Genomic DNA, 24,472 nt, shown 5'->3' on the forward strand with positions numbered 1-24,472 from the left:
ACCTGGGTTACGTCATACCCATTTAAACCCATAACCAAATCCAGGTCTAAAACAGATCTTCGTGGAATTTATCATAGGTTAGATACCAGTATTTTTCCTTTTTTTCTGTCTCACTGATGGTATCTCAATGAGAGCGGATGTTCAGATGTGTTAACTCATCAGTTAATCATCAGTCTGGGCCCTTTTCCAACATCTTGACTAAGTTCATCTGTCTTCTGGAGTCTGTGCACAGTGACATATCAAAAAGAAAAAGAAAGAAAAAGAAAATGTTTCAACCTTGATATGTTAATCAGAACTGGCAAACATCTTGACTTCCACTGGTTGTGCTGTCGCGCATTAAAGCTGAAATGCCAGGCACATTTTATCATATAGACCGCCAATGACTGATGACAAAGTGGAAGAAGCACTCCTACGTAATGTATATAAATAATTTAGATTAGAGATAATGTCTGCAACCCATCCAACAGAGGTGTTTGTGTTTACTGTACCACTGAGTAAGCAATGAACCACAGCATGTCAATCAACACCTACACTGCACTTTGCATGAATGTCATTGCACACCATTACCTGTGCTCTCGGCCTGGTCGTGCAAAACACCCTTTGGGCGTGAATGCATTTGCAAATCAGCTAAATAATTAAGGATAAAAAACAATGAGAGCAGAATCAGGATTGTGTCTGCATGGAAACCAGGGTTAGGGGAATGATATCAGTTGCGTCATGTTATAGAGGTATTTCCAGGCATCAATATTAGTGTGTGGGCTTTGAGGTAGGATGTCTTGCTCTTTTGCTCACCATAGGACTCCACCGTCAAAAACACCACGGATGTTTCCACTTTGCTGATAAACATATAATTATCCAAGGATTTATCGCCTCTCATACATGCATTAAACACAATGAGCTAAACTGAGGCCTTTCTGAGGCTAGCAAACACAGCCTGAAGAGTTTTGCATTTATTGTTTCGATCAATCCATTTTTGATAACAGTATTTTATTTTCGGAAAAAAAATCATTTATTTATTAGATCAGATATCATTTCACTTGATAGATTTATGAATTAAAGCTTTGTAGCACAATAATGAAAAAAAAAAAAAAAAACGCATGCATAAACTGAATTGAAGAGATCATACACAGGTCAAGTAATCAAAAGTATGACACAAATGGATTAATAGGAATTATGTTGTGAAAAAATACAAATTAAAATAATATTATATTTGAGCCTTCATTGACTGGATGAATGTCTGAATAAATAGTCCAAACAAACAAACAAACAGACAAATAAATAAATAAATAAATAAATAACATGGATTTTGGACAGGGTGAAATTTTGTGTTTGTTTTTGGCAACATATTGTTCTGATATCATCTTTGAAAAGATTGCAAATCTAAGCATGCAACACTTGTCCCTTCATTTTCTGATGTCAACATTGCGTTTTTGTGGTTAATAAAGGTCTTCTATTTTTAGAGCATGAAAAAAAGGCCAATAGCGCTTTCCTGTTGCACACACACACAGAGTGTTGAGTCATACACATCTCTGGAAAACTCTGTTTTCATGAGTAACTGTTTAAAAACCCCTTTGTTGTCCCTAAATGCACAACCGGTTTGAATGTTACTTCCTGGTGACCTTAAAAGTCCATCACTTTCACTTTTACTCACAGGTCATTGTACTGGGCTGCCATTAATGGAAAAAAAAAGGGTGAAAAATGATTTTGTGGTTAAGCTTTTACAAGAATATATACATATTTGTGTGTGTGTGTGTGTGTGTGTGTGTGTGTGTGTGTGTGTGTGTGTGTGTGTGTGTGCTATCTCCTCCAGATGCAGATAAAAGCATGTATCCTTTGGAAGCCCATATCCGCCACATAAGAGGAAAAAAAAACTTGCCCTTTAAGTCTTAATTATTACTAAGTCAAAATGATGTGATTAGTAAAAATTTTGACTTGAAAAGTCCTAATTATGATAACATAAAAAGACAAAACTATGACAGTTTTATAATATAAAACTATATTATTATGAGATAAAAAGTAAAAATTATGAAATAAAAAGTAATAATTATGAAATAAAATATCAAAACGTATAAGTCATTATGAGATACAAGTTGAAATTGACTGAAAAAGTCTAAATTATGTCTTAAAAAGTCGAAATTATGACTTAAAATGTTGACTTAAAAAGATTCACACCAGTATTTTTTTTTTCTAAGACATGTTTATAAAAGCTACTTAAATTTCCTAATTGAACTAAAACCTAATCCTGGCTTAATCTAAGCCCTGTCTTCGAAACCAGGCCTTTATTTATCATTTCTCATATTTATGAATTTTAAAGTAATAATTTTGACTTTGTATCTCATAATTATGACATTTACAGTCATAATTTCGACTTTATGTCTCATAATTATGAAATTTAGGCTTTATATATTTCGACTTTTATCTCATGATTATTTATACTTTTAAAGTCATAATTTTGACTTTTTATGTCATAATTATGGCTTAACAGAGCATGATTTGTGATTTAATGTGGCGGAAATGGCGTTCCACAATTCTACAATCTAACTTATCTGTTTACCAATGAATCTGTCTGTGATTGTGGATCAGATTCAGTTGTGTCGTGAGCGAATCCCTCAGGGAAACCGTGTGGGCGTGTATGTATGCGAATTAATCTGTCTTTGTGTTTGTTCGAAGATAAAACTGTAACATTTGCTGCTTCATCGATAAGTTATGATAAATCACGATAAATATAAGTTTGTATTTATTGTTTAGTTCAGCTAAATTAGCGCGCTAGCATCGTGACTAGCGTCTCAATCGGCGTTTAAAAAAAACTTCAGTCTGTTTAATTTCACTCTAACCTGTCAGATGCTGTTACTTTGTTTATATTGGTTTTGTTGCTACTTTGTTTATATGGGTTTAGTTTGAATGTGTTTTATGCGAGTTTGCAAACTAATAACTTACATGAATTTAAACGTCGTCAAATAATTTGTGTGAAGGGTCAAGCGCTCTTCCTTCATGTTAACGTTAACCGATTAATCATCATCATGATCAATTTATTAAAACCATGGATTTATTATAGTAAAAGTAAAGTAACCATGGTTTTCTGGCGGATTGATAACCATCTGTAAAACCACAGTTTTACTACAAATACTACAAATAATTAAACTATGTTTAGTCTAGCAAAACCATGGCTAATTTGCGGTTACCATGGTTTAACTACAATATGTTTTTTTGTTTTATGTGTAGTAAAACCATGGCTAATTTTCATAAGGGGCAATCCGATTAATCATCATCATTATAATTTATTAAAACCATCTATAAAACCATGAGGACCTGCTTGATAAAATTTCTGATGGGAGTTGCATGTACAGTAGTTAATTGTCTTTTCTTTCTAATAATTAATATTTAACTTTATGATCTCTCTTTTTTGTATTTCTGTCCCTAAAGCTGTTATATGAAGATGATGATGAGGGGTGCGTCCTCCAGAGGGTCCAGCCTGACCCACAGTCAATGGACAAACATCTCATCTCCTTCACCTTTCAATGACATTAACAACAACAACAACAACAAATATCTGCCCGGACAACCATTGAGCGCCTCCACCAAAATCAGTTAATTCTTTCATTCTTTTGTATTTCTGACAGACTGACCATTGCTTTTTTTTAGGCAAATTCTTTTCCATTGACTTCTCTTGTGTTTTAAAATCAACATGAAATGGCATTTGCATCCTATTTTGCTTCCGTAATGTGATATACTTCTTAGTTCACACTGATCTGTTTACACTGGAATCTAAAATTGGCCACATTTAAAACTAAGGCTCGGAGTGTGCACGTAGCTCCTCAAGTGATAATGAAAATCATTTCAGAGACAAGATTACAAAGATTAAAAAAAAATTCTTTGTATAGTTGTGCACAAATAGTCAAATCAAATCATCTTTATTTATATAGCGCTTCATACAATACAGATTGTTTCAAAGCAGCTTCAATGTAATAAACCGGAAAATACAGTACAGTAAGAATATCAATTTCACAAAATATTAAAACACATTTAAATTCTGCTGTAAGCGTCATTCAGCCGAGTCAGTTCAATGTTGATTCAGTTCAATAATAGTGTCAATGTTGCATAGTTTGTCAATTAGCAAAATTCATCAATTATGAAACGAAGTCGAATGAGCTACGAAGCAGCTCTGCAGAAGTCAATAGTGTCGTTATTCAGCTCAATTCAGGTTTCGTTCTCATCTGATAGTATCAGTGCAGTCAAATCAATAATAATACTGAATATTAAATATCCCCAACTAAGCAAGTCAAAGGCGACAGTGGCGAGGAACCCAAACTCCGTCAGGTGACAGAAATGGAGAAAAAAAACCTTGGGAGAAACCAGGCCAGGCACAGTTAGACCAGGGTTAGTCTCGCGTAGCCAGACCTTCAGACTGACGGCTGAAGGTCTGGAATTCATAGCAGCTTTCTTTGGCCAAGGCCCGCCCATAAGGCCGTTTGACCGACATGTCAAACAACCAATTACAGTTCGTTTCGTTCAGCGTCACGTTTCGGGGCGTGGAAATGTCCCCACAACAACAGACCGGCGTGCAACAAGTCAGTCAGCATAAAAAATCAAAGAAGGAGAAGAAAACAAGCAGTAAGTCATTGATCTGTTCGTGCACGTATACTTTTGAGAATCCTACGTTTAGCTGATCTTGATAAATGCTCATTGTCACTCATGTAAACACAACAGTTTTTCTTCCGCAATCACACGTCTGCGCTTTGTTTCCCGGCTGACCGAAAATAAACGCGACACTCGCGCCCCCCGGAAATCCGATAAAATTCAACCAATCAGATGACGACTTCGACATTCCTGAAGTGTTTCCAGTTAAGTGTACCATATGCATCAGACGTTTAGCCAACGTTCCGTGGGCGTGACGTCTGAGGCTGAGACTAGACCAGGGTCAACAGGGTCGGTTTTGATGTCACTGTCAGAATTCTAGGAGGATTTACTCATACTAGGGAAAATCACAGATCGCACAGTGTCATCTGGAATAGTTGAGTTTTTAACAGGGTTCCCACGGGGTCCTTGAAAGTTTGTGAATCTGAAAAAAAAAAAATGTCAAGGCCCAGGAAAGTTTATGAAAACATACATAGAGACAGGTCCTTGAAAGTGCTTGAGAAGCAAGAAGTTCTTGTACAGGAAGTTTTCTGGAGAAAATTCCATATTATTCCCTCTGGTCTGCTAATGTGATATTTTGCCAACACTTTGTGGCCTATGCGTACTAGCTTGCTTGATTTTCGTTAGTTACGCGCATTTACGCGTTACATTAAAGGTCCCGTATTATGCCCCTTTTCACAAGATGTAAAATAAGTCTCTGATGTCCCCAGAGTGTGTATGTGAAGTTTCAGCTCAAAATACCCAACAGATCATTTTTTACAGCATGTTTAAATTGTCATTTTTTGGGGCTCAGAAAAACGAGCTGTTTTAGTGTGTGCCCTTTAAATGCAAATAAGCTGCTGCTGCACGGCACAGGGGGCGGAGCTTCATGAGCTCGCACTCAGTCTCTCAGGACAATTTCAGCTCACGGAATGATGATAATATCAGAAACTCTCAGTAACGGTGTTCATTTCGAGTCGGACAATAATGCCTACGGAGTCAGAGTGCTGTATAGAGATGAAACAGGTATAGTTTAGTAGTTTAATTACGGTTATTATAACGTATTTGTCATCTGCTTGTATGTATCCATTATTTATTAATAGCCTACAAGTCTGCTGTCTGAATGATGATCAAACATATACTGATGAGTTTAATAAAGTTTATTGTACATCACACAAAAGATGAAGCGTCAGTTTTACTTCAGAAAATCACCGTAAGAGCTGAGTAAACACAGTAAGTTATAAGAAGTGCGCAAGTACATAAACGAATTTCGGTAGAGTTGAGGGAGCATTCCTGTGGGCGGAGGTTAGTCAAAAAACGGTTTTAATGATGTCATTAAAGAAGGAAGTAGAGGGATGTAGTCCAAACGGGCCGTTCGATGTAGTCGACTTCTGTTAAATAATATATATCTCGCTTGGCATTGAACTTTGAGCTTTATAATTTTACAGATATTATTTATGCTCTAACAGCAACATTACACACTAACTAAAGTTTGAAACATGGGATCACGAAGAACGGGACCTTTAAAGGGATATTTCACCGCTGGAAAGATGAATGTGTATTTAAATTTAGTTATTTATCTAGTAGAATTGTGAAATTATTGTAGAAGTTGGTGTCTTCTAGACTGAGAAAAGCCAGAAAATGTAGTTTTGGCTCATGTGGATGAAAGACTACAACTCCCAGAATGCACTTGCTTCGCTGCCCTGCGAGGACACGCCCAAGCCACGCCTACCGGTTACAGAGGGCAGTATCGGGAGAAATGATACAACTAGGCTACTAGTCGACTCGAAACTGAAAAGACGACGTTTTATCGTGAGATCCCCCTATGGGCGGGTTGATCACATGTGGAACGAGCTCCTCCTACTGGCTGGAGTCTCTCGCCTCTGGATAAACGAGCCTCTGATGAGCTAAATGGCGATTTTTGCGTCATATGAGGTTTTTTTCCAGACACACAATACAGAAATTTCTCGTCTCAGGGGGACATGAGGGAGGGAAGCACGGTCATTCGAAAATACTACCGGGTTTCTACCAATACAAAGCTAAATGCTAATCAGTGAAGTATCCCTTTAAGTGTTTCCCGCGTGAGGTACTTTGTGTCGTATGTTGCCATGACGTTCACGCGCGCACGAAACTACTACAATGGTACCTCAATGTTTCACAGACACACCGTGAAACATTGCAAAAATAAGCTGAAACAATGTAACCTTGCTCTCACTTGAAATGTGTCCCCACATTAAGTCCTTGTATTTGAGGGTATTGGACCTGGAAAGTCCTTGAAAGGTCCTTGAATTTGGTGTGGGAACCCTGTTTTAAGGACTGTGTTATTATCAGCTTCAGTCACTTACGGATTGAATCACGTTATATCAATATTGTCCGCTGTCACTTTTGTCTCCTTTGCAGATTCCAAACAGAAAATCCTTCCCCTTGAATTGATCGACAGATACAAGCGAGGAGATACACACCCGGTGTCGGCATTGTACCAGCTCTCTCAAACTTTGCAGTTTCAACTGGATCTGAAAGAAACCGTTACGACTGGTAACCAGCAGATTTCCTTGTATCTCTAGATTTAACTAAGTGCAGTTCATAGATGCATTCAACATTTGTTTTCTTTGTTTTCTGAGCAGCAGGAGTTACGGGCTTTTTCTTTGCGTTCTGTGCTGTGATTGATGGAATCCAGTATAAGACTGGAATGGGCATCACAAAGAAAGAAGCCAGGGCCAAAGCGTCTGAACTGGCCCTTGAAGAGCTCATAGCAAGTCTAGAGAACGATGGGATACCTTCAGATGTTTCCGGTAATAATCTAATGATGAGTTATACTGGCAACTATGCAAAATGCATAAATGCAAATTATTCATTGAGAATCAATGTAAATTATTAAATGAGAATCAAGAATTATTGATTGAGATGCATTTTGATATCAAACATCACTCCATATTTCTTGTGACGATAAAGTTAATTGAGACCTAAACCTATGTGTCAGTGCAAGATTTGCATTTAATGACTTAAATAAGTTTAAAAGTTCATAAGAATGATTATATCGACTCATGTGATGCTGAAGACTGGAGTAATAATGCTGAAAATTCAGCTTTGATCACAGGAATAAATTACAAAAATTGTAAATATATTACAATAAAAACTAGTACTGAGTTTTACTGAGCCTTAGTAAGCCTAATAGACAGCTTTCAAAATCTAAAATAACTATTTTAATCATTATCATTTGCCACTCATCAGATATTTAAAGGAATAGTTCGTCTAAAAATGAGAGACAACAAATAATATTTATTCATTTATAAAATAAAATGCCTAAAAGGTAAAAACACCTGACTTTAGCAATATGGTTTAACCCTAGATTTTTCACTGTTTGTTTTCATTAATGGTCTGCTTTGCAAGCATTTTTGCAAATAATAGGCAGAAATCGTGTGACCTTCTGTTTTACACTTTCCATGGAGTTGATGCAAGCACTTAGTCAGCTCTTCCATTTTTAATGTAAATATGCAAACTTCGAAATTCAATGTGAAAGTTTCCCCAGATGAAAGAGAACATCCTCGCTGTGTTCCCTCCCATCGAAACAACCCCATAGTCATTCACTGAAACCGTGGTGAAGCTCTTTCCTGTTTGAGGTGGGGGTGTAACATTTGTTTTTTTAATGCAAAAAAAAAAAAACAGTGACATTCACACATCAGGGTGGTGCTGGAATTTAATCTTATCTGTTGCATCATTTAAATAATTTTATCTCTCGATTGCATAAAGCTAGGACGCATTTTATTATTTGACTTTTTTATATTTTACTTGTGGTTCATAGTTAGGTTTGGGGATTTAAACAAACTACTAACCCTAATAATAAACCTGAGTGCATAAGTCTTGAGTGCATATGTCTCACACCGTTCAACCTCGCCTTGATCAGACCAGTGAGCAAACAAAAAATCACAAATAAAACCTGCACTTCTTTAGTAAATGCAAATCTTTGTGTTCGCAAGCATTGCATGGACAAGCCCTACTCACGTTTTCTTTTGTTTGTGTGTTTTGTTTAGAGGGGCCACCTCCTCTGCCAGTGAGAGAGAAGGACTCCCCAATCCAAGAGATCCATTCTGGAAGAGCTGTGATTGGTAAATACATTCTTAAAGTCAGTCTGCATTGTATTTAATAGCCCAGTTAATAAAATCTATAATCAATGCTCAGATGTTTTAGCCATAGTAACCATTGACATCAGAGCGTCTAATCGTGTCAAAATCGGAAATATTTGTGAACCTGACTAATAATTTCATTTCGGTTGGTTTAACGCAGAAAGAAAGAACCCCATTAAGGATCAGGTACCCAGCGTGGTGAAGGAGATGTTCACCAAGCTAATGGACAGTTACCCAGAATTCACTGGCTGTGGCGGAACAGTGGCTGCATTTGTCATGCTCTCTCGTAAGTCAGACGCACAGGATGTCAGACCACAGGTTTTTCTTTGTGGGATTAGTATTGATACGTCATGTGACACTTGTTGCCATATAATCTGTCCTGCACAGAATCTGGATATTAGTGCCGTCAATCGATTAAAAAAATTAACCAATTTTTCTGTAATTAAGAGCGATTAATCGCACCTAACATTAAAAGTTTGTAGAGTAATTTCACAGTTAATCTCCAAACTAATGTAGAATAATAATATAAAGTTATCAAACACTTCACTGCATACATTATAATTGAAATATTAGGGGTGTAACAAGTTTTAGTCTCAGTACTACATTAAACTACTATAAATAATTTTGAATATAATGCAATGGGGGGAATATTTGTGGGTCCTGATAATGCCAAATGTCTGATGTTACCAGTAAAAAGTGTCCGACATTATTTTCAATATATCTAGTCAGTGACAGAGATCAAGCATATTCGTCTAAAATAATTCTGTTTTCAGCTTCAGAATCATGAATATTGTTATTCTGGTGTCTCTATTGTCCTGTGCTTTGGGTTTCCAGCACTAAGTCCAAGACTATTCATTTACACCCCCAATGTAATATCAAATTTAGCATTTTAATCAACAGTAAAATGTTTAACCTTTTATCATGTGTCCTGAAGTATCGCAACGATTTTGTATTGTGAGTTTAGTTTCGTGATATGTATCGAATCGCGTTACACCCCTATGAAATTTAGATTAACCCTTTATATTTATATTAATTCTCTATATATATATTATAGATTAAATCTACAAAAGTTATTTGTCTTTTGTTCTTTGATTTACATTATTGACAGACATCCCAGCAGCAGGTTTATTAGGCTCCTGTCACTTTAAGAAATGATGCAGATCTGACTCATATCCTATGGCCTCACAACTCTTTACAGTCATTTAAGACTTTAATGTACTCATTTTAAGACTGTGTTTAAGAGGATACTCGACTTTTGGCATACTTTTGTCCGGTGTGTGTCTCACACACAGACAGGAGATTCACAGATGCCGCGCCAGTTCAGATTTAAGTTGTAATATATTTATGCATCATAGTTGTGCTGTTATCCTACCTTTTATGTTGATTTAAACAATTTTAATAATTTGTAAAAAAATAAAGTGATAAGAACTAAAGCAAAATGTAACACTGTTAGCATAAATTTGATTAATTGTCTTGAAAAAGTCATATTGCACTGAAAAAAGTAATTGTAATCTCTTTCCTTATGAGTTAGAGGGGAAAAGTGACATGAACATTTTTCCATACTCCTTTTTTTATGAGATTCCCCTCTACAATGACAACATCAAACGCTTTTGAAACAGACATTATTTTGCATAAAGTGCAAATTAATACACATAATGGCATATATTTTGCATTAGGTCTCCAAGCGAATCTAGACGACCATGTATAAGAGCAATGTTTGCACCACACTTTTCGAGGAACTTCACCTTTCAAACTTCATTATAATCAAAGCACAGTTATCACAGTAATCCTTATCCAGCAATCATAAATAAATGAAAAAGGCATGGGTTTTCATTAGTCAAAAGATGCGGGAAACCTGTGGGAAATTGAGAGACGCTGATAAATAAAAACACATGTCAGACGTGGGCAGGTCATCGGGGTAGACAGGAGTGCGACAGGGCGCACATGTGATGAATGAACTTGACTCGCACTTCCTACTCAAAGACTGTTTCGGGAAATAGTACTTACGGCAGAACATTATGGGAACTGTTGACATTAAATCTAATTAGAGCTTTATGAATTAGAGATATTTCTAGAATTAACATAGTCGTATATGATATTTTAAACGAATGGCATCTGTTTGTTGCATTTGTAATATCATGGGGGCACTTAAAAATGTGAGTAGGCAGATTGGAATTTCCACAGTGAATCTCTTAGTAAAGCCAACAATGGTGCACAGATATGGACATATACTGGAAGAGGAAGCAATTATTATATAATTTCCTTGGACCCTTTCGTAATTTTTTTCATTGGCTTGATGATGTTTTTAACCAAACCAAACAAACTTGAACAGGAAATGATGGAAGATTCTTTATGATATAGGTACGTAACATCCACAGGATATTAGACAAGTGAAATGGTCAAGGAAGCCAAAACAAGTCGTCATAGGTGTTGACAGGTTTGTTTTTGGAAACATTTACAGTAAAAGGAAGGGAACTGGGAGACATGGTTGTTAGATTTGCCTGAATACCCCCTGTGTTTTGATAGGTTTGTTTGAAAGTGGTGCCACGATGAAGGGAAACCACCAATTGCGAGATCAAAACCACTGCTTTAATTAAAAAGAGGCTAACGTTTCAGTCACGTCACCTTTCTCAATGCCTAGTTAACAATACTCAGCGCTGGAGGCATCTTAATATAAGGAGTCGCATGATTACATAGGTCACGTGACCAAATTGTCATTAAAGCAGTGGTTTTTATCTTGCAATTGGTGGTTCCCCTTCATTGCTAGAGTGTACAGGCTTTTTTGAAGTGAATTTTATTTTCCTAAATTGAGTTTTTGGTTTTTGGTCACGCCAGTTTTTAAGGCGTGTGAGTTCCTGGCTTTTCTTCAAATTTACATTTTTCCATGAATAGAACATTATTATTTCTGTCCTGCATTTGGCAAAAATGTTTTGTTGACGATGTATTTTACAAATTAGCATGCTATGCTGTAATGAATATATGTGACTCACCTTTCAAATGTTTTAAAAATGTATCATCAGGGTATATTATGGTCCAGCGGGCCGTATTTAAAGGCTGTCATATTAAAAGGCCGCCAGTTAGCCATCCCTGATTTAGTTCCTGTCTCTATAGAGCTGGTAAGTCCCGCCCATCCGTAAAACCCCAAGTGGACCTCTAGGTTAAAAAATCGTCAATGCAAGTGAATGGGAGAAAATAATTATTTTCTGGTCCCGTTTGAATTGTGCCATGAATGTGAACATATGTTGTCTGTCCCTGAAAGAAGGCGGTGAAGTGCACCAAAGACACAGCCATTTTTCAACCTAGACGTCCAGCGGGGTTAGCGGAAGGGGCGGGACTTACCAGCTCTATGAAGCCCCTCCTTCTGAAAAGCACACTGTGCTCTGATTGGTCAGCTGGATCAGTGTGTTGTGATTGGTCGAGCGCTTCGAGTGTGTTTGGGAAATGTCCCGCCCCATACCATAACCGCCAGTTTAACACACTACTAACTAACTCAACCAGGCCCTGCCCCTTTATTCTGCGTATGAATTATTAAATGAGGAATATTGTGACGTGTTCGTTCCCGGAAGAAACCCAAGACTACAATGGAGGCGTTTCAGGAGTTCAGAAACACTGACACTGATATAGAATAACTCGTGCTGGAGCATTTTCATGCTCAAACATCAACATTACACACGAAAGAAAGATGTATAGAAAAAAGCAGAACCGGTCTCTGAAACAAAATATGCAAACACTTGTGCAATGTATCATCTGACTAATTTTGACACACGGTTCTTGTCAGTCTGTGCTTGTATAATTGTAATCCGAACTGTCCTGTGTTTCGTCTGCAGCCGCAGGATGTGAGGTTGTTGCTCTTGGAACTGGCAGTTCTAATACCAAAGCCAGTCCAGCGCCGACAGGACGAATCCTGCATGATTCACACGCTGTAGTAACTGCCCGGAGATCACTAATGAGGTACATGGATGTTCAGCTGTTGCAGGTTGCCATCACATTGATGTTCATATTAATCATCTCTTTGATGGCCAGTTCAGAGAAAAGCTGTGGTTTGTTTTTTGTTTATCCTACCAGTCAAAGGTTTGTGCATCAAAAATGCATGTCTCTTGATCTAAAAACCTTGTAAACTGAAGGCTTTTGGCTTAAATGCTAGAAGAAACACTTCTGTTGGTCAACCGAACTCAAAATAGCCAAATATAAGTTCATTAATTAATCTGTAGTTGATTTAAAGCTACAATATGTAATTTTTTCCTGCCGCTAGGGGTCGCTAACCTCTTACAATAACAAAGGCGTCGGTTGATGACGCATAAGCGGAATTATGGAGCTTGTCGTCACGCTGAAGAATCTAATGATGTTTATGGATGAGTGAATACACTGATGTTTTTAACATGATTGTGGAATGAAGCAGCGCGAGTGCTAATGAGAGACAGATCTCAGCGCCACACGCGAGTCCCGCGGATATAAAGAGATGAGGACATTTAATCCTACCGAACTAACTTACCCTACAAGTGCTGAATAATACTCACACTGATCAGTTTATTAGACGAATGAAACTTGTGAGGGAACGCAGCGCTGTTTCACTTGCTCTACACTATCACACTAAACTGCATTTGAGTGTGTTAAAGTTATGTTATTCTGTGTGTTAGTTTGTCTGTATGAGACTAGCAGTGAGCTAGATCAACATTAGAATAACATACTGATCATATTCTAACATTTCATCATGTTGAGCTGTATAACATTGATCAGTTTTAAGTACATTTGCACGTCTCTGTCAAGTGGAAGTTAGCCGCGGACGCTAGCTCTCGGCATCTTGAAAACGCCACGCTGATATTGATCCTCGTTTTAGTTCTCCTTTTGTCCCAAAGTCTGCTTGCCATGATCCATAATGTTTGAACGAAACAACAACAGCGTGAGCGCGCGCTAGACGTAACGCAGTTGTCCACGTCTGTCGCCATGGTTACTATAGCAGAACGAGCGGAAACCAGGGATAACGCGGATATTACTACATTGACAGGCGAGAAGTGAACAGGGACGAGCCGTTATTCAAAATTGGAATATCTCTGAAATTAAAAATCTTTGGGAACTTTTGGGATATTGTAAGTACACAAATGCAGGAAATATATCACACTGTGCAAGTGATTTTTGGATATTTTATTACAAAAATCTTACATATTGCAGCTTTAAAGCACAGATGATTGGGAATTTAGAATGTCTTTTTGAATGTGCCGTAGGTTTCTGTACAGGAATCTGCTTCTGTTCTTCAGTAAGAATAGTGCTCTGGAGGAGAAGTCAGTCTTTCAGCAGGACCAGACCACCAAGCTCCTCAGCTTCAAAAACCACATCACTCTACACCTGTACCTGAGCCAGCTGCCCAAAGGAGCAGCGCAGATACCCTCTCAACTGTACACACACTCACACTCACACACACACATACTTTTACATAGACTCTAAAGGAGAGAAGATGCAACATTCACGAGTCAGGTCTGATGAAGGCCCAGTGTCCTGCTCTTCTTTAACCCTGTAAAGCCTGACATATGAAAGTTTGCATTTGTTTTTCGTTGAATATCATATTTGATACAGGCTTTTATGGCTCATATGATATAGTAAGAATTTGGAGCTCAATTTTATTCAGAGGCCCAAACTGAGAAAAAATATGCAATTTGGTGCAGATGCTGATATTTAAATGGCCGAAAGGTGAGATGAAATTCTGATGATTGTAATGTAAGTGCTTCTTTATAACAGTATAGCAGATGCTTAAAATATCAGTTGTCACGCTATATCTGACAATAATGTGTCTTGGTAATTTGATATTTAAATGTTTAGTTTTATGATCAAATCTCCATAGTTTATTTTTTAAACATAATGCAAAACAATGATGATTGAGATATGAACAAATAAACCTGATGATCATATTTGTTACTCACATTTACACACTTTTCTAGAAATAAATGTATGGATAATCAAGTAAACCTATGTTGCTTCAGTCCAGTGAATGCTCATATATATTAATATATAGCTTAATATATTACTAACAATATAAAAGTTATTCTTTTACAGTAAAAAGACGTGAACAATACAAAAAGCTTTATAGATTTATAGATCATGTTGATCATTTACAGGCCTAAGAAATTTCCAAATCAAATATGAAAAAGGCTTTATAGGGTTAAAATCTAACATTTTCGTTTAAATTGGTTGAGCGTGAGCTTTTTTTTATTCCTCATTTGTGCATACACGCATTGTGCCATTTATCTTGAACAAATATTGCACAAACATAAACTTTGAATGCAAAACATAAAAGAAATCAGGTATGCAAATTGTACGAATTTGTTAAACTAAATCCCAGTTGTTGTCCTTGTTTTCTAGCCGCCTCAATCCTCTGTCCATCTCTGCATGGGAGGTGAACAATCAGATCGGCCTTCATGTGGTGGTGGAAGGGAAGGTCTTCTCCAAGTTCTCCAGCTCGTATGAGCAGATGGGCTCGCATGTTGTCAGTATGTCCGCTACCGATAAGATCATGCAGTGGCAGGTGTTGGGCTTCCAGGGGGCGCTACTGAGCCACTTCATTGAGCCAGTCTACGTGAGCAGCATCTTCATTGGTAAGTTAGAGAAACGCCCAACGACGAACAATCCAGGCTAGGGGTAGACTGATGAATAGCCAAGGCTGATATATTGGCGGATTATTGCCATTTTTTAATTATCGCATCAGGCGGATAAAGAGTCGGAAGTAGGACTTTTATTTTGACAGCGACACGATCAACAAACTTTGAATCCTTAATTTAGGCCTAAATCTGCTTCGATGTATCCAGTTTGCTGCTATATCGTATTCATGTCATATTCACTTGGTTCTTTATGTAAAATTAGCGCTACTTGTCTTCATTTGAAAATGTATTATTCTTAGTGGTCACAGACTTAGCTCTGCTTTTTTTTTTTTTTACAATTTTCAATAATAAAGTTCAAATGATCTTTTCCATATAATTCTAATAAAACTCTAATTTTATAATTGTTAAATAAATATGCAGAACAGTTACTGAAATAAAATGTTTTTATTCAGTTTAAATTCTATAGTAATATATACCAACATAAAATATACATCTATTTTTATTTTATTATTATTTAATTTATAATTAGGTCAAAACAAATAACGAAATAAGAAATATTAATATTAGGGCTGTTTATGCATTAAACAAAGGGAGACTAGATGGGACCACAGTCTACTTCCCATCTTATCCCGTTGACTCTTAACATTTTTAGGTCGGGAAGTTCGTTTGAACAGATTAGGTGTCCCTAAAGAACCTGCATATGTCTATGCGCGTATCTAACAGTAGTTCTGCATTACATTAATTAATGTGCACACGAGTTTTATTTATTTTTATACCGTGTATTCTCTGTGTAAATTCATGCACCGAATCGTGACGCACGTACCGTACGTTCCAGCCCTAATAGGTATCATATCATAGGTATCGGATATTTTTTTTTCTCCCCTCCGATATCCGATCTTGCGTTCTGGGCCAGTATCGGCACGATATCGATGCCGTGGATCGGATCGGGACATCCCTAGTTGTAGGTCTATCAAATTGAGTGCAGAGGCATTTTATTTCCTGGTTCGGTTGAGACACGCCCCATAATCACAGCCCAATGGAGCAGATCAGACTCACATTCTGACTAGAATCTGAGTATGATGACGTCAGGCTAGTTGACCCTAGTACCATATGGAAGTTGTTCTGGTATGTGATAAGAAACAGATGTTGCAGTTTAGAATACAGTACATTCTTGCAGAAAAAAGAAACCCCTTATGCTGAGACTAGCACTGAAATCTTTCAGCTGTCAATAGATTACAATTTTTAATTGCGATTAATCACACACTAAACATGAAACTAAGCATCACTTTTGCATCACCTCACTGTTTGTCCATTGTGTCTATCTTTGTATTTACATCTTATTTTGCATTCTGTATATTATGTCTCTTGTCTGTTTATTTGTTTGGATACATTTATCTATTCTCATTTACATTGTGTCTTTCTTTTTCAATTGTCCCTGTTATTTATATACACTGTTTACATCGTTTATGGTTATTCTGCTGCTAAATGTGAAGAGCTGCTAAACGTGTTTCGTTGTTTCAATTAACAGTGATTAATAAAGATCTATTCTAAAGATGAACATGTGAAAAAGCATAATAGGTCCTCTTTATTTTTTTGTTATTTTATGTTTATTTTGATCATTAATTTCTCAATGCAATCACAAAGTATCTTTACAAATACAGATATGTACAATTACCTAATGTGTTTTAAATATAAATTGTACTCCAGATTTAAGTTGTTTCAAAGTATCATTTTTTTTTTCTCTTTTCCAAAAAAAAAAAAAGTAAAAAAAAAAAAAAGGGTATAATAGGTCCTCTTTAAAAATAAAAATGTAAATGCTCTTAATGCAGTTTGTGCCTGCTATCCTTGATGTGCTCAGGTGACGGCAGCTGCAGTGACACTCGTGGTATAGAGATGGCAGTGAACCAGCGTGTTGATGGCATCACCTCAGCACTTCCCCTGTACTACTGCGTCTACCGGCCACACATCAGCCTGGTGTCCTCGGCCATGCCTCCAGACACACACCCTACCCAGAAGTCCCTTAGCCTGAACTGGAGCCACGGAGACCTTATGATGGAGATGGTCAGTGCTCTGGAGGGAAAGTCTACCGAAGAGTGAGTGTCATATGCTACTCATGACAGATGTTTTATGCTTCTTATTGGTTATTCTCATTAGGGCTTTATATCGATTCGATTCCGATTCACAAGATCTCAATTCGATTTGATTTTTTATTCGATTCACTGACTTTAGTGATTCCATTTTTTACTGGCCCCACCACAAAGAAAGTAATATATGAATAAAATACTTCTTGTTTTTGTTGTTTCCCCCCCCCATGTATTCTTGTATTGTATAATAAATAAGGTTATGACACCCAAAATTTTAGATACCAGTGAAATTTAACAATTCTCGATTCCAATTTCAATAGCAGAGCTAAAACTGCTAATATAAATTTCAAAGATCATTAAAAAAACAAGTAACAGTTTTTTAATTACAGTTCTTATTAGGGCTGTCACTTTACGTTCGAAAATCGATTGCACAATCGATCGGACCAACCAACACAAGTTTCGAAAACGAAAATAGGGAATTAATTTTAACGGCCTTCTCTCGGAGCGCGTCCAGCTCGTCACGATACGCCCGCGGCGAACGCGCGTCACACAGCAGCTGCAGGCTCTGACAAACACACATGACGGCAAATTATACTTCTGCATAATGTGTCTCTTTTTACTACAAAAAAGTGAATTCTGCCGGTATTCAGTCTCATGCATACAGACACAGATTCGGGCTACGGTCTACAATCGTCTACGTAGGCAAAATTTGTTTGACATTTCTAATCGTAAACACAGCCATGTTGAAGCCTGAGTTAATGCTTTTCATTGATGCTATGGCAGTCCACTCTGCTTATTGTTTTTCGAGAATGTTGCACTCCTGTTTGTCATTGTGCAAGAAACTTTAGCTAATAAATCATCAGAAATATTGCTGAATGTGCGCGTCTCAAGCACCCTGTTTACGTTCGTCCTAATGCCTGTTAGTTGTCCGTAGATTTGCCTATATTTGGCGTTTAAAATGGAAACGTCTTTAGACATGAAAAATCGATTTTACAATCGATTCAATGAACACTTATGTCTCAAAAATCGAACAGGATTTTTTCACAAAAGTGACAGCCCTAGATCTTATTAAAAAAGAACTAATAATTAAAACTTAAGCAAATGCGTTCTCTCTCTATTGTTCCAAATAGTTCTTGTTTTTGTTGTTTTTCCCCCATGTATCCTTGTATTGTATAATAAATAAGGTTATGACACCCAAAATTTTAGATACCAGTGAAATTTAACAATTCTCTATTTGAATTTCAATAGCAGAGCTAAAACTGCTAATATACATTTCAAAGATCATTAAAAAAAACAAGTCATTAATAAAAAAGGAACAAATGATTAAAACACAAGCAAATGCATTCTTTCTCTATTGTTCACTTAAGCCATAAACGACTGTGTTTACTTTGGATACTCGCAAAGGTGGGGATTTTCAGATAAATTTGTGTGAATTTGTGCACACAACTTTTCACACAGCGCACGCGAGTTCTGTCGCTCGAATGCTTAAATTGGCAAGGCTTGAAAACGTGTGCAAATGATAAACTTTCGTGACCATGCAGCACTGATCCGATCGTCTTCAACGATTCTGAATTGATTCTCGACATGGTCCTGGTCTGGGTCAGGTGATGTTCCAGGTAAGAGGTTGCAAACCGAACTTGGACCAATCAGCTGTGAGCAAAGTGACACATGTCTGATGCGATAAAGTCACTCCACTTGTTTCCACTCCAAATTAAAAGTCACTACATAGCAAATGCTTTTTAAAGACAAAATCGTCTGGCTTTTAGTATGTAATGCTTACTTAGAATAATAAATTTGTATGATTTAGATATTATTCATGTAATTATTAGACCTATACCCTTAATCGATCACACATGTACAACTTTAGTCCATCAATTATTATTACGCAGAGTTTAAATTAATAAATGTATAAAGGTGATATAAATATGCTTTAGAATCAATAGATGAAGCTATAAAATGAAAATTCTCTTAAATTCTCTCTATACCTTTATCAACAGTATAAACTAACATCACAACTTTTACATGCACTGATATACAGTAGTGAGACTTTGTCCTCTTTCATAGACATCTATTTTCTTCTTGCTGTGTAAATTTGTTTAAATTTTTAATATTTTAATATTTTTATTTAATAAGTGAATCGCGCTGCTTCTCTTGCGAGAAATTATTTTAAATGAGTTTTGAATGAGTTTCACTCTTTCTCAGCATGTGATTGGCTGTTCGCTACTGATGTCACACCTAAACTCAGGATCAAAGCCTGAGTTGACAGAGAAGTTGATCATCAGCATCATGGCACCAACAAAGCCTGGTTGGACTGGTTTGGTTTTGTCAACTCAAAACTAATCCTGTAACCCGGAGTTTGTTCAACTACCATCATGGTACAAGTCCCAGGCCTAAATGACAATTGTTGTTCTTGCTTTCTATGCACTGTAAAAAAAACTCACTGTTGCAAAACTTACATTGTACAGTCTCAACGGTACTTCAGTGTTTTCTCCTCCAAATGCTCATTAAAGTGGTTATTTATGCCATTTGGAATGCATTATTAGACACACAAAACTCATTTGCTATCAGACGGCTACACAGCATATCTACACTTTGTAAAATGCTTAATTAAAAGGGAATTTTAAGGGAATAAGCAGACAGGACAAAACATATGAAATGTCAAAACAGATTTGTGCATGATTGTGAATTCATCATCAAAAATAATCAAACGGCAATAATGCTTGGATGAAGAGAAAAATCCGTCAATGCACTTGTCTGGAAACTTTCAGATACTGAAAGCACTCTTTGATATAAGACACTCATTGTTTATTACTTGTAGAGTAATTTGTTCCTTTATTCTTCTTTATCATTGACTTTTTGCTTGTATTTGTTGTTAGCCTATGTTTTGAGGCTGTATGTTGACTTTTTTTTTAATTAATAACTATTACAGTATTATCAATTAGTCATTTGTAAATAAAATGGTAGCCTATGAATTAAAAAGATAAACGTATTCATTAATTTGAATCCAGAATGGTGTTGAATCGGATCTTAAAGGGCCCTATTATGCTATTTTAAAGTTTCCTAATGTTGTTGGAGTCTCCTACAACAGGTTTACATGCATCAAAGCATGTTTCATTTTCTCATAATAAACATTTGCACATCACCACATTTTCAATTATTCTCAAACAACTCGTCAGATGAATCAATCTCTCTAAATCCCGCCTTTCCGCGAGGTACTCTGCTCTGATTGGCCAGACAGCTCAGTCATTATGACTCGTTTGGAAAACGATTCTTTTCATTGACTCAGAGTCGACTCTTACTTTTGAAAGACGATAACTTTATATACGGTGAACTTTCAGATTTAAAACTTTGCACAATGTTTTCATTCACTTAGAGCAATGTTGCACACTACATGAAAGGTCATTTTCAAAAATCCATAATAGGAGCCCTTTAAGTCCCGAATCAGAATCGGATGGAATCGTGAGTTGCCTAAAGATTCCCATCCCTTAGCGCTAATAAAAATATAAATAAAACGTCTGTGTGTTTGTTCCAGCTCTCCGTTTAAGAGCAGTCCAGCCTTGGCCAGCCGTCTTTGCAAGGCAGCGATGTTGAGTCGATTTAATTTGGTAGCTAAAGAAGCCCAGAGAGAGGAGCTGCTCACCGCTGTCACGTACAGGGAGGCCAAGGTACTGCACTCTTTCTTATTTACATTCAGCTATAGCTCTGCATGATTTGGGGGGGAAATCGAATTGCAATTTTTTATGATTTTATTGCAAAATAACATGTTTTATTTATTTATTTTTGTTTTTTTAAGTTCCTAATTTATTGAATTGGTCTTAAATACCAAAGGTTTTATCCAATGTGAGGAAACAAACCATGATTTACATAAGCAAAAACTGTCATGCAAATGTTCTTATGCATATGCCGACTGAAGAGTGTGCGTACAAACTTTTTGCTGCTCATATACCAGTAATTTAATGATTCAACATCATTTAGGAAAACATTAAGATAAATAGGCAGTCACAACATGCATTACTATAATTATATGCATAAAGGAGCAACAAAACTGCTTTTTAATAATTACTGAAATTAATAATTACTTTATTCTGAACCATAAAATTGTGTAGGTGTTGATGTGCTTGTACATGTTGCATTTGAATTTAAGGTCACCTATGATTTATAATAATAATTATAGTATATTTTATTTATAATACGCTTTTCTCACACCCAAACCTATAATAATAATTATAAAGAGAGATGCATGTATGAACATTTTTGTTCATTCGAACGCTTTATAAATTGTTCATAGGAACATTTCAGAAACTCTTGTAAATTCACGTTTAGGATCATTATATGCACATCTTTATAAATAACGCCCCAGCTTTGCTGTGCTTTTTTGTAGGGCTGCACAGTTTGGCCTATACATTTACTATAATAATATTTATTTACTATAATAATAATAATTATTATTATTATCATGAGCTGCTCGTGTAAATGAACACAGTGCTGGGCTTCACTCTGACACACAGCGCATACATTTATTGAATTAATCACAGACATAACCGGTAATAGAAATATATTGTGATACCTTGCTGTATAAAATAATAAAATTTCTCATTTTATTAGTGCCGGTACTTTAAGAATGACAGTGTTTAATATGAGCCGTATTTCCTGCATTGTGTTCAGCGTGTCAAAGTTTTTGTCGTTTTAAATGAGCTGATAGGTTAATATATCCACGTAGTGCAATACTGCTTTAAGTTATTGACACTTTACAGCAATAAAGAAGTAAATGCTTGCATGAGTAAACAGGACATGCTTGATGTTAACGCAGATTTAAGCATGGAAAGCCATGGACATTGTAGTATTTCTTACAAACATTAAAGGGGTGGTTCGGGATTTTTGACATCGGACCTCATTTTTAAGTCAGCCTGGTTGTTATTCATCAGTGGAGACATTTTTTAAAAAAAATATCCAGTCCTTATATTTGGATAGTTAGCCGATGCTAGGCTAGCGCGAGTCAAGGGTAGATGTTAGCCAGCCATTAAAAACGGTTTTACCCACTCCACAGTGCACCAAACGCAAATCAATTATAACACTAGACTATCGATGCAAATGTACATTGAGAGAATAATGTTAGAAATCAAACTTACCTTTCATCTCAATGATCCCAAAGGAACTAGTTTCTCAGCAGCTGCGGAATTTTACTTTGCTCCAGTTAGTAATGCGGCAAAAAGTAAACACATAAACGAAGCGCACTACAGTGTGTGCAGTACATGTGTGTACCGGCTCACTCGGTTGCCTAGGTAATCAATATCACTCCGCTGCTGCTGTAGACAAGGCTTATGATTACAGGGAACAAATTATAACTAATGCAATGTGATGAAAGGTAAGTTTGATTTCTAACATTATTCTCTCAACGTACATTTGCATCGATAGTCTAGTGTTATAATTGATTTGCGTTTGGTGCACTGTGGAGTGGGTAAAACGGTTTTTAATGGCTGGCTAACATCTACCCTTGACTCGCGCTAGCCTAGCATCGGCTAACTATCCAAATATAAGGACTGATATCCAAATATATATATATTTTTTAAATGTCTCCACTGATGAATAACAACCAGGCTGACTTAAAAATGAGGTCCGATGTCAAAAATCCCGAACCACCCCTTTAAGAGAAATACAGTGCAAGAAAGGTTTAAACTACTCTTTCTTATACTGAATTTCTTCTAATGTTTATAATTTGAATCTTTGTTCTTATTTTTAAAGCCCAAGTCAAAATAAAATAATGTTGTTAAATAAAATGACTCATGTCGTGAAATAAGATTTTGATCATATCGTCCATCAATTACTTTTACTGCCGTTTTAGGTTTTTTGCTGTAGTATTGGTGTCAATATATTTTAGTCGAGTATCGTATCAAAGTCATAATTTTGGTATTGTGACATCACTAAGCCATATAGCAGATTTCAGTATTATTTGGATTTATCGTGCAGTCCTACATTAAGATAAAACCAGCTCAAAACGACTATAACCACATGGGAACACCCTTGCAACACCCTGGAAACCACTCTGGCGGGTTTTTTTTTTGCATGAATTTTTTTTGCATGCAATTATTGACAAAAAAATCATGTCACTTTTATTAGTTGTCCAGCTTTAAAATAATTCTTCTTAATGGCTGCTGCTTTAATATTGATCATCTCGTTCTTTATTGAACGTCAAGATGATGGCAAAGCCGTACCAGGAAGCAAAGAGTGTGTTGAAGTCTTACCTGGAAAGGAAGGGCTACGGCCAGTGGGTGGAGAAGCCGCCGATCAGCGACCATTTCTCTGTGTGAGAACCCACCGACAGATGCCATAAGCCACTGCAATATCATGTATGAATATGTTTAAATTGCATGCTGAATTACTTTGTGGTTTGCATGTTTGTTTTGTTCAAATTTGTTGTATTACGATGCAGCAAGAGGCACTTACAGACAACAGATGCACATTGGTTATTGGACTGGGGAAACGTACTGGATTTGAAGTTTATTTACACAAGTGCAAAGATATAAAATACAGTTCAAGACAGATAATAGTGTAAAATTGTAACAAAAGGGGATGTTCTGTTTGTTTTCAAGGTAAATGAAAATAATAAAAATTGTTTGGACTTTCATTTGCTGGCTGAATAGTGTTTAATTAGTGTAAAATAAATGAAAGAATTGTTTTTATAGTTTTGCAATATCAAAACCGTGGTACAAGTGTCTCATGGCGGCATATTTTTAACTGGTTAAAGGATCGGGTGAAGGGTAATTGCAAAAAAAAAACAAGACTTTCAACATACATTCTCAAGAAGAGGGGACCAAATACGCCAGAAATCATTAGACCTCCGGCGTAAGTCACAAGTTAGTTTCTCTAAAAGAAGGAAAATAGCAATTTGATTCATCCACATATTAACGAAATATGCAGATAAGAATGTCAACCACGGGTTTAGGAATGTACAGTGTGAAATGTCAGCTTATGTTAATAGTTAACCCTGGGTAAATTATGAGCAGTTTGAAACGTGACGCAAGATAACCCAGGATTACATTTACCTGGGGTTTAGAATGAC

General features: G+C 36.5%; 1 protein-coding gene across 1 annotated transcript; it reads left to right on the forward strand.

Annotated features, from left to right (window-relative positions):
* Window positions 1-2,576: 2,576 nt before the first annotated feature.
* adad1 (adenosine deaminase domain containing 1 (testis-specific)) lies at window positions 2,577-24,036 on the forward strand. Its single transcript, XM_081382349.1, has 12 exons — window positions 2,577-2,630; window positions 3,424-3,587; window positions 7,015-7,149; window positions 7,239-7,406; window positions 8,646-8,720; window positions 8,899-9,024; window positions 12,566-12,689; window positions 13,961-14,131; window positions 15,093-15,325; window positions 17,187-17,421; window positions 20,945-21,077; window positions 23,607-24,036. The coding sequence occupies exons 2-12, from the start codon at window positions 3,431-3,433 to the stop codon at window positions 23,718-23,720; spliced, it is 1,671 nt and encodes a 556-aa protein (XP_081238475.1). The 5' UTR covers window positions 2,577-2,630; window positions 3,424-3,430; the 3' UTR covers window positions 23,721-24,036.
* The last annotated feature ends 436 nt before the right edge of the window (window positions 24,037-24,472 follow it).

This window comes from Scardinius erythrophthalmus (assembly GCF_964197995.2).
Source record: "Scardinius erythrophthalmus genome assembly, chromosome: 13".
Lineage (NCBI taxonomy): Eukaryota > Metazoa > Chordata > Actinopteri > Cypriniformes > Leuciscidae > Scardinius > Scardinius erythrophthalmus.

Excerpts from the sequence above, each read along its gene's own strand:
- adad1 (XM_081382349.1), top strand. The coding sequence starts at position 3,431 with ATGAAGATGATGATGAGGGGTGCGTCCTCCAGAGGGTCCAGCCTGACC. Across the intron at positions 14,132-15,092 it reads GCGCAGATACCCTCTCAACT|CCGCCTCAATCCTCTGTCCA; the intron begins GTACACACACTC and ends CTTGTTTTCTAG. Across the intron at positions 15,326-17,186 it reads CGTGAGCAGCATCTTCATTG|GTGACGGCAGCTGCAGTGAC; the intron begins GTAAGTTAGAGA and ends TGATGTGCTCAG.